This window comes from Podarcis melisellensis (assembly GCF_964234715.1).
Source record: "Podarcis melisellensis genome assembly, chromosome: 3".
Classification (NCBI taxonomy): Eukaryota; Metazoa; Chordata; class Lepidosauria; order Squamata; family Lacertidae; genus Podarcis; species Podarcis melisellensis.
Genome location: NC_138530.1, coordinates 2,697,175 through 2,714,880, shown reverse-complemented (window position 1 = coordinate 2,714,880; position 17,706 = coordinate 2,697,175). Strand labels below are relative to the sequence as shown.

At 42.1% G+C, this 17,706-nt stretch overlaps 2 protein-coding genes across 4 annotated transcripts in view; one reads left to right on the top strand and one right to left on the bottom strand.

Moving 5' to 3' along the window:
• Positions 1-17,706, bottom strand: part of PTK2B (protein tyrosine kinase 2 beta) — a 247,159-nt gene that overhangs the window by 140,962 nt on the left and 88,491 nt on the right. The window lies entirely within an intron of this gene.
• LOC309365862 (E3 ubiquitin-protein ligase RNF212B-like) lies at positions 5,925-15,038 on the top strand. 3 transcript variants are annotated; one of them, XR_014166253.1, is made up of 14 exons: positions 5,925-6,489; positions 6,784-7,159; positions 7,679-7,731; positions 7,862-7,936; positions 9,665-9,780; positions 10,394-10,454; positions 10,572-10,600; positions 11,616-11,662; positions 12,742-12,784; positions 13,280-13,371; positions 13,449-13,509; positions 13,872-13,911; positions 14,330-14,391; positions 14,863-15,038. XR_014166253.1 is itself a non-coding variant. In XM_081904410.1 (14 exons), the coding sequence occupies exons 2-13, from the start codon at positions 7,060-7,062 to the stop codon at positions 14,370-14,372; spliced, it is 795 nt and encodes a 264-aa protein (XP_081760536.1). In that variant the 5' UTR covers positions 5,925-6,489; positions 6,784-7,059; the 3' UTR covers positions 14,373-14,391; positions 14,863-15,038. The 3 variants fall into 3 exon arrangements, 2 of the variants coding, with proteins under 2 accessions (XP_081760536.1, XP_081760537.1); XM_081904410.1 differs by having other exon boundaries at positions 13,414-13,509; XM_081904411.1 differs by having other exon boundaries at positions 6,301-6,489; positions 13,280-13,337.

Sequence of the window (17,706 nt, the reverse complement as noted above, 5' to 3'; positions counted from 1 at the left end):
ATTGATCAGTTCACGTTGCAAATGCATTCAGAACTTTTAACTGACAAACACTCAAGTGCCTTAAAACATTCTGCAGAATGATACTTGAATGGCAGGTTGGACTTACCATGAAATGTCCTTCTGGTCAGCATAGAGTGGAGCCCACAAGAAAGAGTTAACTTCTGGAGATAGTCAGCACTGATTGAAGGTTCAGGTGGTGCTGGGCAGCCAGTAGGGGAAGTGGGACCTTACTGGAACTGCCGGTCTTTGAAAAGCTTTGAGGGTGAGGCTGGTCCAACACCTAGCAATAATAACATTGTGAACATAAGACTAACGGTGGGAGATAGTTGGAGCCTCTGAGAGTTCCTGTTCTAGACTGATCAGATGAAGTAGCCCCATGAAGCCTAAGGTCCCATCTGGGTTGGGACTGCTGCACTCTCCACTGACCAGAAGGACACTTTAGATATCCATATTATATTTTCCAATGACAACAGGTAAAACTCTGAAAGGCCATCTGTAATTTCCCTGGTAATAACAACAAAGGACTTGAACCAACGGCTTTAAGTTACAAGAAAGGAGATTCCAACTAAATGTCAAGAAGAAATTTTTGCCAGAAAGAACTGTTTTGACACTGGACTCCCTTGGGAGGTTGTGGACGCTCCTTCCTTGGTTTTTAAGCAGAAGTTGGATGGCCAATAACCAGAGTGTAGCTGTTGGTTTTTGTTCTTGTAACCTTATGGAACTTAAGTACCCTCTCTCCCAGTTCTGTATTCCTACAATACGATCTTTATTGTCATTGTCCCATACAGAACAACGGAATTGAAAAATCTGCATAAGACATTCAAAAACCAACAAGCCTGCTATCCCAGCTATCCCAATCCTTCCTGTCGTTCCAGAATATTTTCTGTTTTATGGTTCTGCAGTCAGTGTCACCCAAATTCATGCTTTCAGTGTTTGGGAAATGCAGCAAAACAAAAATTCTAACAATTATGTAACTTATAGTTGGTTGTGTGTGTTTCCTCCCCTGAATCAGAGAATCCATTTCCTTCTCTGAAAAAGCGCCTTGCCTTGTCGTTTACTGCAGTGCCGCTCCCTGTGTCCCTTAGTGACACAATAACCCTGTCACATAAAATTCCAACAAAGGAAACTGAACCACGTGCTGTTGGCTAGCAGCTAGCCATAACTAAGACCGCAAAGGGGCAGTGGCCAGTCACTGCTGTATTGACAGAAGTATTAGCGCTCAAGCATGCACACACATCCTCCCACCTGAAGAGGATGACCAGCTGCAAAAGGGAGGCAGCAGGGCTTGGCAACTGCAGTTTGTACTTTGAGGATGGAAAAAAGCTACACCTGCTGGAATTTCTTCTGCTACACATCCGTGAAGGAAATAGGACCTGAATTTTTTTGTACTTTGTCCAAAGCATGGACATTTCAGACGGATGGATACTGATTGCAATCTCACTAATGAAGAAAAGGCACTGCACCTGTTTAGAAACACAATTTTTAAAAAATAAAAGCTTCAGCTGCCTTGATTCTAAAATTCAAGTCCCTCCTCCAAAACCCAACCCTGTGAAGCCTTTAGTTTTTTTCTTTATCCTCAGCTGAACAATCCTGTATAGTATTTAAAGCTGAGTGTATTCATACATCTTTCACATGTCTCTCACGCAAATTTCAGATTGTCAGCTCCTTGGGGCAGGGGTCCTTGTTAGATCACTCCATAAAGTAGATCTATAATAACGATACTCTAAAGAAATCGTGAATTTTTTAAAGAACAAATCTAGTCCCTGACCTAGTTCTTGAGAAATTACACCTAGTATTTATTTATGCCCTTTCCTTAGCTGGTTCCCTGAATGCTATTCCAACACTTGTCCATGCTTGCTCTCTGTACTATCAAGGAATAGAGGCTGATCATTTGTTAGTGGTTCCAAGTCCCTAGGAGCACAACCAATGCTAATGTTGCAATCATATCAACGCCAACATTTATTTATTTGCCTGGGCATTTAAAAGTTTTAAGCTGATCTGGTTGGACACTGGGAACCAGGGTTGCCAGGTCAGAAAAAAAACAACCATTAAGATTTCAGGGCCCAAACCTGAGACTTGGAGGTGGCCTCCAGTGATGTCACTGGGGATGGGTGGGATCTGATGATGTCATTAAGCATGACATATTAAGCACAACTGATTAAAGCCAGGATGAGGGCCTTTTCGGTAGTTGCACCCACCCTGTGGAACGCCATCCCAGCAGATGTCAAACAGACAAACAACTATGTGACTTTTAAAAACACATTTGAAGGCAGCCCTGCTTGGGGAAATTTTCAGCATGTGATGCTGGTGTTGTGTTTTAACTATTTTTTGTTGGGAGCCAGAGTGGCCAGGGCAAGCCAGTCAGATGGGTAGCATATACATATTTTTGTGTTATTATTAAAATAATAAACACAAAGTCTAACAAGCAAATATGTAACTGTTGGACTCAATGGCCTTTGTGGTCTCTTCCAACTCTATGATTCTATGATTCTATGAGTCCCATGGACTGCAAGAAGATCAAACCGATCCATTCTGAAGGAAATCAGCCCTGAGTGCTCACTGGAAAGACAGATCCTGAAGCTGAGGCTCCAAGACTTTGGCCACCTCATTAGAAGAGAAGACTCCCTGGAAAAGACCCTGATGTTGGGAAATTGGAGGGCACAAGGAGAAGGGGATGACAGAGGACAAGATGGTGGGACAGTGTTCTTGAAGCTATGAACATGAGTTTGACCAAACTGCGGGAGGCAGTGGAAGACAGGAGTGCCTGGCGTGCTCTGGTCCAGGGGGTTACGAAGAGTCGGACACGACTAAACAACAACAACAAAAGCAAGGGTTGCCATATGTCTGGAATTTCCCAGACCTACACGGAATACTGCACTTGGAAACAGCAGCGCCTGGGCGGAAACCGGAAAAATGTATGGGAAAATCTGGATGTATGGCAGTGTTGTTCTGTGTTGTTCTTGCTGATTGTGGGGCAAAAAAAAAAAAAAAGCTCAACGTGTTTTGTGTCCAGATTTTCACTTTTCGAAATTTGGCAAATATGGCCCCTAAAGCAAACTTCTAACTCCAGCTATACAACCCCTCATATATTCAGGGCTGGATTGAGGTTTGATGAGGCCCTCAGTTCCTAAAGGTAATGGGGCCCTTTATATGTCCAGCTGTCCTTTGTCAACAACAAATTGTCTTTTTGTGTTGAATACATGCTATGTAGGGATGCGGGTTGCGCTGTGGGTTAAACCACAGAGCCTAGGACTTGCCGATCAGAAGGTCGGCGGTTCGAATTCCCGCGACGGGGTGAGCTCCTGTTGCTCGGTCCCTACTCCTGCTAACCTAGCAGTTCGAAAGGACGTCAAAGTGCAAGTAGATAAATAGGTACCACTCCGGCGGGAAGGTAAACGGTGTTTCCATGCGCTGCTCTGGTTCACCAGAAGCGGCTTGGTCATGCTGGCCACATGACCTGGAGGCTCCCTTGGCCAGTAAAGTGAGATGAGCGCTGCAACCCCAGAGTCGGCCACGACTGGACCTAATGGTCAGGGGTCCCTTTGCCTTTACATTGTTGTTGTTGTTACAGATAGGTAGCCGTGTTGGTCTGCCATAGTCAAAACAAAAAAAATTCCTTCCAGTAGCACCTTAAAGACCAACTAAGTTAGTTCTTGGTATGAGCTTTCGTGTGCATGCATTTCGTGTGTATCTGAAGAAGTGTGCATGCACACGAAAGCTCGTTGTTGTTGTTGTTGTTTAGTCGTTTAGTCGTGTCTAACTCTTTGTGACCCCCTGGACCAGAGCACGCCAGGCACTTCTGTCTTCCACTGCCTCCCGCAGTTTGGTCAAACTCATGCTGGTAGCTTTGAGAACACTGTCCAACCATCTCGTCCTCCGTCGTCCCCTTCTCCTTGCGCCCTCCATCTTTCCCAACTTCAGGGTCTTTTCCAGGGAGTCTTCTCTTCTCCTGAGGTGGCCAAAGTACTGGAGCCTCAGCTTCAGGATCTGTCCTTCCAGTGAGCACTCAGGGCTGATTTCCTTCAGAATGGAGAGGTTTGATCTTCTTGCAGTCCATGGGACTCTCAAGAGTCTCCTCCAGCACCAGAATTCAAAAGCATCAATTCTTCAGCGATCAGCCTTCTTTATGGTCCAGCTCTATCTCAAGCCATTTGCACGTAACAAGATATGTATTTTATCAAAGTAACTGTTGAACTGAAAAACAATTTAGAAGTATATTAATAGTGAAATAATTATTAAGCTCTAACTTAAAATGATTTTTTAATTATAACAAACGCAATAATTGGCATTTGGCAATAACAAATGTTCCTTTAGAAATGAGCAAAGCCGTGATATTTTAGGGAGCAGGCTAGCAGGTGGGGCCCATGACTTACATCCTAGGAGCCTACACAACACAAAACACTTTTGCTGTATGTAGGTTTTATTTTATTTGTTTTTTAGCTTATATTTTGGAAAGGTACATCCAGTTTTTCTCTGATTATAGATTTTTTGGGAGCCCCCTAGAGAGTGGGGCCCTAAGCTATAGCTTGTTTATCTTATACATAAATCCAGCACTGCTAATATTAATTATTATTATTATTATTATTATTATTATTATTATTATTATTATTATTATTTGTAGCCCCACCCATCTGGCTGCATTTCCCCAGCCACTCTGGGCGGCTTCCACAAAGACCAAAAATACACTAATATGTTCCTATTTCTTCCCCCACCCCCCAGAACTATCTTGCTTCTCCTCAGCAGCCATTCCTTTAGCCCCCTTGGCCCTGACTTGAATGGCGGGGCGGTTAGCACCATGCTGTTTTCCTTGTGATTGTGTGTCCGCATGTTTTTAATAGATTATATGCACATACTTTCATAGAATTAACCCCTCCCCTCTAGCTGAAATCCCAATAAAGTTTCAGTTCTATTAATGTCTACTTGTTTCTTAAAGGGTCCCTCCCCTCCCCCGTATGTTCTTTTAAATTTTACAATTTAATATTCAACACATTTATCGTATGAAAGAAAATACAATAAAACAAAACTCCCCCCACCCTGTTGACTTCCCTCCACTTCCCCTTCTTTAACTTATTTGCTACTTCTGCTTAATTTTGTCTTATGCTTCATCTTTCAGCTGAATGCTCTTATATTCTTATCATTTTTATACCGAATATTCTTCAAGTTACATCTTACATTTCATTTATTTCCATATTGTTATTTCTTAACCTTTACTTTTTTCCCCTTAATTTGGAAGTGTTTACTGTTTATGTTCTGATCTCATTTGAGCCTTTGTCAGGGGAAAAGGTGGAGCATTTATATATATATATATATATATATATATGCACATACTTTCTTTCTTTTTTTAAAAAAATATTTATTAAGAATTTTTCAATAGATTATAAAAAACAAACAAAATAGCATATATTTTTACAATGACCATATTTTCTTCACTTTATATATGCACATACTTTCATAGAATTAAAACTCTCTCTCTCTCTCTAGCTGAAATTCCAATAAAGTTTCCGTTCTATTAATGTTTACTTATTTCTTAAAGGGTCCCTCCCCTTTATGTTCTTTAATATATTTTTTAATATTCAACACATTTATATATATATATATAAATATATTTATATATATATATCCTCCTCCTCCTCCTCCTCCCCAGCAGCGCGGGCTCTTTCTCCCCTCAGCGAAAGCCGCCTAGAGGAAAAGGGCGGGAAAAGGAGAGGCTGTCACGCCGCGCTTGTTGTGAGGGGAAAAGAAAGGCAGGGCGTCAGGGCGCTTCAAGGGGGAGAAGCGAGCCCGCCACAAGAGAAAGGGATAAATTGTAAATGCTGGACGGGCAGCAGCTACGTTGCCCGCCATAACAGGCTGTAATCGGCTGAGGGAGACGGCGATGGCGGCAGCTCCTCCTGAGGGAGAAGGAGGCCATTGAGGAAAGCGCCCTCCCAGTTTCCAGAACATTCGCCTGGAAAAGGCACATTTCCCTGTCACCTGGGCGTTGATCTGGGTTATTTTCTTTAGGTACCAGAAGAAGGGAAATTTCTCTCTCCTCAAAGAAAAGACCAACCATTGATACCTCAGGGGAAAAAAAGGGAAGGCTCCTTTTAAAGTTTTCCCCAAAACTGAAGTAAAATAAAGAGAACACCAAAGCATCTACACTTTTCAGCCAATCCAAAATCTGCTTTCACACCCTGTCATTCTTACTTTTTCTAAAACTTAAGAAACATTGCCTTTTAAAAAAGCATTAGTTTTCCTTAACTGTGTGGAAAATGGTTTGTGATAGATTTCCATACCAAAAAGTGGAGGGGGCGGGGAATACTGAAATCCAGTATTGTGGTGTTCACAAAAAAAGTGCCAGCTTTATGGTTACCCAATGCCTTTAGGGTGTTAAATGTTCGAAATATATATAAAAATAAAAATAAATATCCAGTAGCACCTTAGAGACCAACTCAGTTTGTTCTGGGTATAAGCTTTCGCGTGCATGCACACTTCTTCAAATACCTTCAGGTGTCAAATGTTGTTGTTTTTTAAAGTAATATTTATTAAAGTTTTAAAGGTTACAAAAAGAAAAAAGAAAAAACACCAAATTAAGCAAAAACAAGACAACACATCACAATATGGAAAAAGAAAAAGGAAGAAAAAACAGAAAAATAGAAACAATTAAAAAACACAACAAACCTTCCCATAACTTATCTTTCATTTGCTTGTTTCCTTGACCTCCTCACACCTCCCTTTTTTGTATTCTCGTTCGGTTAGCTATTTCAGCAAATCCTTTCCATCTTTCCCAGTTTTTGTCCTCAGGTGTCAAATGTTAGGCTGCAATCCTATACGCACAGACCTAGGAGTCTGACCATTTAATTTCATGGGTTTTTCTTCTGAACAGATAGGCACAGGATTGTTTGCTAAAGATGGGGTGAGGGTGTTTAGAAAGCCTGCAGCCCAGTCTGCAGTATTTTGTTTTGTTTTTGTCTTTCAGACTTAAAACAGTAATAGTAGAAACAGTTTGGGGAAATAAAGATTAATAGAAGAAGAACATCTCAGCGGAGGAACTCTGCCTCAGCTCTCCCATTTTGCAGTATGGACTGGTTTCATTGCAACCAGTGTTTCAGCCAGGAGGGGTCTGATTTTTCTGTCACCAGCTGTGGACACATATTTTGCAAAAAATGTGCTGGCTCAGGTAAGAGCAGCAGCATGTCAGGTCTACCTTGTCTGGGACGCATTCAGACATGCCATCATATCCTTTAAGTTTAAGCCGGTGTCACAGGACCCTTTGATTGACATTCAAACAATCACTGATTCCCAACCCCCTACAGATGTGCAATAAACCTTCATTTCAGTTTCCTGCACATATAACTTTGTTGCTTATGTTCCTGTTTGTTTATGTATATCATTTCCCTGCTACATTCCACAGTCCTATGATAACACTATGAAATGCTAGGAATCTTAACTCCATGGTGGATCAAAAATAACTGAATGTTTAAATTTTCAATAAATTTGAGTTAATCTTAATGCTGCAATTTTTATATTAATCATTTCTGGCCTGTTTTAATGAGTAGAACAATTTTAAGACAAGCAAAGAACTTTGAATCTAAGGACGTGATTTCAGAGGATTTCAGTGTTTTGTTCTTTTGGAACACTTCTTATCCACAGTAATTTTTAGTATGTGCACTAACTTTTTGCATTTGAATCCCGACAGATAAATGCCCATCTTGTGGAACAAGCACAAAATATTTGCTTCTTAATGATAATGTAAGTTGTGGCTTCTACTCACCTTGAAGCAGAAGATGGTGAGATGACCTTCCTTAGATCCCAAAATCTTTAATAACGTATCAATCAGTGGTGAATATCCCCTTCTGTGTTTTTCCTTCTGACCCAACAGATGCAGCCAGAAGCAAAAAAGTTTTTCAAAAGTCCCGTTGAACTTGTACTCGGCCATATTGCCCATATTTCTCAGGTAAGAGTAAAGGCTTGTCCTTACTTGCACTTGTCCCGCCACTTTCCCCTGGGAAAACCCATTATTTACCACTGAATCTGAGCAAACTTAGTTTGGGTTTTCTGCAGATTAACGTTTGCTCTGATTCAGCAGTAAAGAGCGGGGTTTTCCCAGGGGAAGTGGCAGGAAAAATAGAAAACTTCTTGGACTTGTGCTTTCTAGGCACAGGACAAGTGAATGTTGGATGAGCCCTAACACACAAGACACCGGTCCTGAAATTCATTCTTGATCCTGGATTCTATAATGTGTGGCACTGACTGTCAAAACCAAAGACAATGCAAGGAAGGAAAGCTCAACAGCCTTGAGTCTGAAGTTAGCAATTAGTTCCTAATTCCTTATTCAAAAGTTCAAAATAGAGAAAATCTGAATAACAAACTGAAATTTATATGCACCTGTAGCCCAAAATAAGCTTTGGACTATCCCACATCATATGTCTCCAAGACTGGGAAACTGTTTCCTTTGGTCTCCAATGTAATTCTCTCCAGTCAAAGGATTTTTGCATAACATGCTTTTTAACACATGGTGTTCCCAAGTGACTCTTGAACTGGAGACATGCACGCAAAGTATTGGGTCACCACAAATCATGCAGCCACATTTATAGAAGAGTCCTCTGTGAGATACTCTAGCACCATGTCTGGCCCAACACTACATGTTGGCTTAAGATACTGTCAAGTGTTCTGCTCCAATATGTATATATCTGTAAATGAATAAGGAGGTGAGGGCAGTTTGTACCTCAATCTATGCTTGAGGCCATCAGGAAAGTCCTCTGTGAGACATAGCCCACAATACATTTAGGGCTATCACAGATTATAAATTGACACAACGAGGAGACTGCCTTTGAGATGCCCTAGAGTCCTGAACAGAACTTTCATTTTGCACACTGTCAGCTGGCCTTCAAACATGCCAATACTACTCAAGGAGTAATTCAAAGCAAGGAGTTGGATCAGCAAAGCCAGGAGGTTCAAGGGATTGGGACTGGGCCTCTTGCTTAGTGGGTAGGTCTTGACAGGTGTTTGGCATTTCTGGCACCTTATGCCAACTCTGGGAACAGCTGCTGCATGCACAGTCACTTGCTGAACGTAATGTGTATTTCAAATAATGGAATTTGGTGATTACTTTTCAGCTATGGCTGGTGTTCTAGTTTCCTGCAAAGAAAGCATTATGTGAATAGTGGAGCTGCTTGCTCCACTATGTGAATAGTGGAAGCATTATGTGAATAGTGGAAGTGCTTTCATCACCGTCTGTGCAAATGAATGTTTTTCTTTCCAGCTACAGTTTCTGAAAATTAATTTGGCAAGTTTGCATCAGGAGCTAGTTTTGGACAGCACTGATTGCCTATCATTTGATGAACTTCCCCCACTACCCTGGAGCAGTTCATGACTTAAAATAAAAGATTGTACTCCTTTTGAAAATGCAAGAAATGGAAGTTTAATTGAAAAGGCAGAGTTACTTTCAATCATAATGCATTGCATAATGCAAGCTTCCTCCCACCCCTGAGAAAAAAAATCTATGGCAACTCCTGTTTTAATGTTTCATTTGTTTGAATGAAATGAGTGGCCATAACCTCTAGAATGGCAAGGGCCTGAATGACATTCTTCATTTCCCTAAAGGAGCTATAATCTCCCAATCTGCTGAGAATCAATAGTTGTGAGTTCCCATAATTCATCCCTCCCATGGTTCTCTTCTTAGGTGTGGACTTTCCAGAAAAGCCAGATGGAGCTGCTTGCCTCTTTTTATAAATACCGTGCTTCAAAGGCTGAAGGAGCTCTGCAGCAAGTTTACCAGGAACTAACTACACAGGAAAAGTGAGACACGCAGGTTGCAAAAAGAAAAGAAAAAAATGGGTCTGGGGGAACAGCAGGGATTATTCAAAACGGCATGGCCTGCATCTACACATTTTACATACAATAATCTTTCCCCTTTCCTTCCTTTCTGAAAGAGGAGTCATGTCCGTAAAGCCATAGAAAATATCCCATTATTTATTTATTTTTTTACTATTTTGTGAAAGAAAGCAGTTCTTTTCTGTTTGGTGGACAAGGGCACTTGATCAGGAGTGCAGCAAGCCCTCATGATAATGTGAACATTTAACATGAGTCAATAGACTGAGAATAGGAGTGTTTACTTCTGCTCCCTCCTAATTTAAAAATTATCCATCTTTTTTTAAACAAAAGTTAGGGCAGAAATTATGTGATCCTAGAGCCATCCCACCAACCCCTCTCTATTACTAAACCACTTTGAGGGTTTTTGTTTTTGCAATCATACAGTGTACAATTTTTATGAAATAAAATAACAACAAATCAGTACAAAAGTATTCTGCAATAGTGATTAAAGGGCCACGGTTGGGAATAAGAGGAAGGGAGGTATGGGATATTGCTCACTGCTTTGCCAAGACATCTATCTTGTGCATCAAATGCTTAGGGAGCTGGAGGCATTACAGAAGGAGAACAGGGAACTGATGAAGAATCTCTGCTCATTGGAGGTAGGAGCTGTTTGTTTGGAACAAACCCAACTCTGTGTGTTTTGCTTCCTGACCCCCTCTGCCAGGACAGAGGGAAACATTTTCTCCATGGGCAAATTCCCCACTCTCTTCCTACAGGATTCCCCACATCAACTCCAGGATAGCAGGTGAGTGTTTCTGTTCTGATCTGCTTGGACAATTGCCAAAAATTGCAGTGCATGAAATGGAGCAGGGATGGAGAATCCCAGGTCTAGCAGCTGAATGCAGCCATTCGGGCTTCTCTTTCTGGCACTTGGGGACTTTTCCAAGGCCAAAAAACTCATTCCCACATTTCTTCTTCTTCTTTGGCGATCACTCGTAGCCAAGTAAGATTGTCTTCCATGAACACGGTCTTAACAGTGAGTCCGTAATGACTGTGGAGGCCAATTCTGGATCCACATGTCCTTCTACAGTGGGGGCATAGGTTCCTGGGTGGGAGTTGATCACGGTGAGGGTTTTCCAAATGTGTCTTCCTCTTAGCACGTTTCTCCCTTGCGTCCTGAGTTCGAGTGTCTTCAAAGCCCATGACATCTTTGGTAAAGGCTGTTCTCCAATTGGAGCGCTCGCAGGCAAGTGTTTCCCAATTGTTGGTGTTTATACTACATTTCTAAAAAATTGCTTTGAGAGAGTGTTTAAACCTCTGTTGTTAGCTGTTCTGAGCCCGGCTTCGGCTGGGGAGGGCAGGATATAAATAATGTTTTATTATTATTTTATTATTTGTTGACCACCAGCATTACGCTTTCCATTTTTAAGTTTGGAATAGAGTAGTTGCTTTGGAAGACGATAATCAGGCATCCGCACATGACCAGTCCAACGAAGTTGATGTTGAAGAATCATTGCTTCAATATACCCCTCAATGTGTCACCAAACTGTAATAATGCCTCTAGCTTGCCTGGATGGAGGGTAGAAATGTGGGTGAGATCTGGGTGTAGGTAGAGATCCCTGACTTTTACTCTGCATCTGTTGCCCCAGCCACTTCTGCGCATGGCCCTGCCTGTTTCTCAGGCTGAAAAGGGCTTCTCACCCTTGCCTTAGAGGCTCTTCATATCAGAGGTGTGCTGGGTTTGAGGCCCACGCTGAACATTCTGAGCAAGACAGGCAAGGTAACCTTGACTGAACAAAATTCCTTTTAAATTGTTATAGAAACAGCACACCGAGGCCAGTTGCCATCAAGCCCCCCTTACAGCCAGGTAGGAAATTTTCAATTGAGGCTTTGGGACAAATGTGTATTTGGTAGCATAAATTATTGTGGATGAGCATATGAGTGTGTAACCTTTGCCTATGTGGACCTAGGAGGAGGAACTTGCAAATAGTAAAGGTGAACAAATAATTAGACAAAACAATACAACAGCTAAGTTTGATATCAAGCAGGCACCTTCACTGTATTCTTTTTGGAGCCTGCCAAAAATGTTCCTGTTTAGTCAAGCCTACCCAGGTGCTTAGAAATGCTGATGTGAATTTTAATCTTCTTTAGTATTTAAACTTCTAGCATGTTTCAATGTATTGTATTTCCCCCCCTGATTTTATTATTTTATCTTTTTGTAAACCACTTGGAGGTCTATAAATTTTATGAAATAAATGGAAAAACAAATAAAAACACGAATTATGCAATGGTCCAAAGAGTCCAAATAGAAAATTAAGACAATTCTTGCCGGCAAGCTTTGAAGTCAGCCAATCTGCATATTCCTCTAGTCCACAAAGAGGCTGGACAATTCAGAGTTGATTCTTCAAACAGCTTTCGTCCCCAAGTGACAGGACTAGCACAGTTAATGGCAGACTTAAATTTTTTTAGCTTGAAGGAGGTAGATACAAGGTGATAAAAACTCAGAATTGTTATTCAGCTCCCCAACAGACCAGGCTTCCCCTCCTAGTTCTCTGCTGAGTGACTCTGCTCTCCAGGGCTAAATCAAGCCCATCGTGGGGGTTACACGAGCATGTGTTACAGGTTTGCACATGTATGAATGAAAGTAGCCTTGACTGAGGAAGAGAAAGCAAATGTGCTTCCATGATACTGCATACTGTGCTAACATATATGGAGGCATGAAAATCAGATTAAGAGCATACATGCCTTTTTTTGTTCTTCAGCATTTAAAACCTTTTAGTGAAGTCAGTGTCCTTCAGAGACTGCTGTTCCTCCTGCCCTAGGATTCTTTAAACCAAGTTGTCAGGAACTGAACTGGGATCTTCTATATGCAAAGCGGTCATTGATACCACTAGGTTCAGCTTCATGCTTCCTCTTCACAATAATCTACTTTCTCATACTTTGCAGTTACACTACCGTTTAATTTCCAGAAGTCCAGTGAAGTGATCAGGTAGGCACATAAGAAACTTAATATTCTTTGGGTGTGATAAGTAGCAGGGAATATGTAAACTTGCTCAAAATTCGAGAAGAACATAAGGGGAAAAACAAAGTTCTGTAATCCACATGGCTGTAGAAAAAGAAAAAAATAGAAATATGTATTCAAGGAGTGAATTGTTTCAGTCAATGCAAGGAGGATTTGCTATACATAGGTTCCTTTTGCTGCTTGCATCATGCCTCAGGACACTTGCTGCTGTGACCTCTGCTGTTTCTTTTTTTCAAGTTCCTTAACCATAAAGTTTGATCCAGATTCAAAGTTTTTCAACCATTCCCTTGCCTTGTTTTCCCCAAACCGGACTTGGCAACTATAGAAATCAAGTTTATGTAGTGTATGATTTTTCCTTAATATGCATACATTGGTTTAGTCCAGTCACAAAATCTGGATGTCTATTGCGCCTTCTATTCCCACTAAGGACCGCTTAACTTTTTGTACCTCTGTGCCTCATAGCCGCTCCTCTTCCATGGATTCCATCTCCTCAAGAGCCAGCCACCCACCAAACTGGCAAGTGAGTCTCCACACTGTTATCTTCCCGTTCCCAGGTATGGAAAAGAGAGGATGGGTATCTTATTTTTGCCTTCCAGACTCACAATGGGGATGTCTCATTTTTCCCCCTCAGCTTGCTACAGGAACCACCTGGATGACTTACGGCAGGATGACTCCAGATAACCCTAATAATGGTAAGAAATATGGAGGAAAAAGGTAGAGTGGTTTTAATGCTGCAATGGGTATGGAAGACAAGATGATAACAAAGGGTTAGGACGAACAGAATGGAGCTCTCTTCCTCTCCAAGGATTTCAGGTATAGCTATAGCCTCTCCTGGGGCGAGACACCACTTTTGCAGCCAAGCTGGAAAATGTGGTGGTGGGGAGTTATTACACCAATCTGATTACATCACTCTATCCCATGTTAGTCACTTTAAATTAGTCACCCAAGATGAGACCTCACACGCTAAAGTTAAACCTTGTTCTTCTCATATCACTTTTTCATAGATTCTCTGTCATTTCATACTATGTATAATACCTTAAATTCTATTTTCCAGCTACTCCTTCTCCAGCATCCACTAGAGGCTTATTCCACAGGTGAGTCTGAGAGTAGGGTGTGTGCTTGTCCCCGCCAAGATGCTACTACTACTGCATCATCATATAGCAGCTGTTTAGGTGTCTTATTAGTGTAATTGTCACTTCTCACTGTCATATAAACAAAATAAAGCGCGATCAGAGGCAGCGATGCTACTGAAAAGCAGTTGCTACAAAGCACAGGAGGGGAAGAGTTGCTCTTGGGCTCATGCCCTATATCCCGCAGGCATCTAGTTGACCACCGTGAAGACAAGATGCTGGACTATATGGGCCTTTGTCCTGATCTAGCAGGCTGTTCTTATGCTCTTAGGACAGGCCTAGCTCCTCAGGATGTAGTCCAAGAGGCTGAGGTCAAACAGTTCGTCCTTTCCCAGATTACAACTATATCAGTGTTCAAGTCCTTATTGCTTTTGACCCTCAGATCAGGGGGAGGAGGACCATATGCCAGAACATCACAACACTGAGAAGCTGCACCCCATACAGGTGAGAGGGAATGCACCTCCAGGTTGTCATTATTTTGCAGGAAAGTTTCACATGCATGCCAGAACTTTAGGTTTGTGCAGTTAAAGTGAATTAAACTGCTTTGTCAGTCACGTTTGTGATAAGAGAGACAAAATCATCACCCTCCGTTTTTAATCTTCAGTCTTGAAAAAAGTTTTCGGGCTGCAAGACAATAATTTTTCATGTTGAGATTAATTTTGAGCACAATTTGCCCCCCCCCGGCTTAAATAAAGCAACCAGCAATCAATCTCACATCTCAAACCTCCACACAGAGTCAGCTGGGTTAATTCATTGTACAGAGATAGTTTTCTCCCTAAATCAAGATTGCCAAGTGCACATATGATGCTAAAGTTCATTATTTGTCACTAAAGGTTTTCTTGTCATTAACTGTTTAGTAAGTAGGGTTAGTAATTGAAGTGTGCATCCTGTATTTTTCTGTATTTTTCCCTCCAGGACCACATGTGCCAGCAGAGCTCACCAACAATAATGGGGAGGACTGAAGTAACTACTTTTAATAGCAGCACCATGGAAAATGTGTCACCACCATCACCTCATAGCTCACTCAGGAACAACCTGTTAAGGACATGAGATGCTTAATCCGCACAGTAATAAATATCACACAAACTCAATTGTTACATCATCAGCATCTTTTTATGTGTATTCCACTTTTCCACAAAGTTGTGCCCAAAGTGGCTCACAACATATAAAGTGAACAGTTAAGAATAACTGAAGCAGAGCCAAAGGGGAGTTTGAAATTGACAAATCATATTGATCTGACTAGACAGAATTTGCTCTGCTATCCATGGATAGTTTGCAGGATTGATCTAATTTATGGCCAGTTCTTATGGCAAGCTACATTCAAAGTCAGACGGTACAATGTGAACTCGTGCTGTTTGTCCCAGAAATGGCTATTCAGGGGTATTCTGCTGCTGTATATGGAAGTTCCTGAGGGAATGTTCAGGGAGGCAGGAGAGGATATATTGTTTAATAATATCCTTCCTAACTTGTGCTAGCAAGTTCTATAACTTAGCAGAGTTTTAAACATTCCCCTTTTATATTGCAGAGTGGTTAGCTTGCTGCAGGCTAGTTTTGGCCTCTAAATATAAGATTCCTGGTAATCCCTTAAAGGTAAAGGTACCCCTGTCCATACGGGCCAGTCTTGACAGACTCTAGGGTTGTGCGTTCATCTCACTCTAGAGGCCGGGAGCCAGCGCTGTCCGCAGACACTTCTGGGTCACGTGGCCAGTGTGACGAAGCTGCTCCGGCGAACCGGCACCAGAGCAGCACACGGAAATGCCGTTTACCTTCTCGCTATACAGCAGTACCTATTTATCTACTTGCACTTAAGGGTGTTTTCGAACTGCTAGGTGGGCAGGAGCTGGGACCGAACGATGGGAGCTCACCCCACCGCGGGGATTCGAACCGCCGACCATGCGATCGGCAAGTCCTAGGCACTGAGGTTTTACCCACAGCGCCACCCGCGTCCCTTGGTAATCCCTTATATCCCTATTACAAAGAATAGACACAACACAGTCTTGATAAAAAAGTATAAAAGTAGTTTACTCACAATCATTCAGTTCACAGATGGATCCCTGAAGGCAGACTTAGGTTACAAAAATATATACACGTGGAACTACCCCATATGGGGGTTAGTCCCAGTGACTGCAGACTGGTAGTCATTGCTGCTCACACGTCGAAAGCAAGATGGAGAAGAGGAAGTGTGCTGCCTGCCTTGCCCCTTTTGTTACCTGGGCAGGTAAGGTCATGCCCACCTCTAGTCACATGCAGAGGAAGTTTGTCCCAGCTCAGGAGGAAACAGGAAGTTTTCTACTGGCTGGACAAACATCCCTCTTCATGTCCACTCTAGGAATGTTGTACTTGACTGCTATGTGTTTCACACCCCACAGTTCCATCTGCTGTGTGCTGCTCAGTTGAAAGGCTATGGAGGCTGACCCATTTCAACATATGATAACATTTTCATGTGGCACTTCAGTCATGCCTCAAGCATGCAAACAAAGGAATGCATGGGCATGTTTAGGAGTGTGCATAAACATGCCTGCTTCTCAGATACAGTAGTACCTTGGTTTGCAAACACTTTGGATTACAACCGTTTTGGATTACAACCACGTCAAATCCGGAAGTGCGTGTCCCTATTTTTTGGATTACAACCCATTTTTTTGATTACAATAATTTTTGGGGGGAGGCCCCATTGGCAAAAGTGCGCCTTGGGTTACAACCTGTTTTGGTTTACAACTGGACCTCTGGAACGGATTATGGTTTTAAACCAAGGTACCACTGTATAAGAAATATTGTACATGCGTCTGGAAATTGGTGTGCTAGGTGACAGAAACAGTTGGCTATTTAAAGAACATAAGACAACCCTTGTTGGATCAGGCCAAAGACTAGCTACTCCAGCACTCTTTTCTCACAGGGAGGCTCACAAGCAGGACCGGAGCACAATAGCACTCTCCCCTCCCGCATAGTAAGCCTTGGCAACTTTTATCTTCCCTGTATTTGTCTAATCCTTTTTAAAAGCCACCCAAGCTGGTGGCCGTCGTCACTATTTCAGCTGCCTTGTCAAAGGCACAATTGTGCAAACGTCTCTGGAGAAAACCAGTAGCTGGGTCAGCCAGATCACACCACCAGCCTGAGCGGAGCTGTCGAGTTTAACAAATCCATTGTCTTCCTGTGTTGCCCTTTTGTTCTCTTTCCTGCTTGACTTCTTTGTTAGTCCAGGTATGGTGATGATCAGGATGCATTTAACAACAAAAATAAAAACCACCAAATTTCTAAGAGAGCTGTCTTTCAAGAAATTGGAACTGAAAACCTCACTCCTTTGCCACCTCCTCAGGTCACTTGTTTTTTTTTTGTTTTCTGTTTTGTTTCATTCTCTTTCAGTTAGGGTTGCCAATTTTATTTTAAAAATCTTCTTGTGCCCTTAAACAACAAGGAAGTGACAGTGCTATCTATGTGCCAGGAGAACCTCTCCCTATTGATTTCAGCTGCTGTTAAATGCACAGTCACAACACAGGCCCCCATCAGTTGGCAACTGTACTTTCAATCAACTTACCCATGAGGTGGAGCTGATTTCCTCTCCTGGAAAGCCTGCCTTTTGAAGCCACAGTAGGGTGCTTACTCACAAGTAGATATGCTTGTATGTTGCATAGGAGGAAGGGCTATAGCTCAGTCCTAGAGCTTTAAACGCATTAAGTTCCCAATTTCAGTCTCCAGCATCTACAGGTAGGGGTGGTAATGTCACCTGCCTGGATCTCTGAAGCATGGCTACCAGTTGGTGTT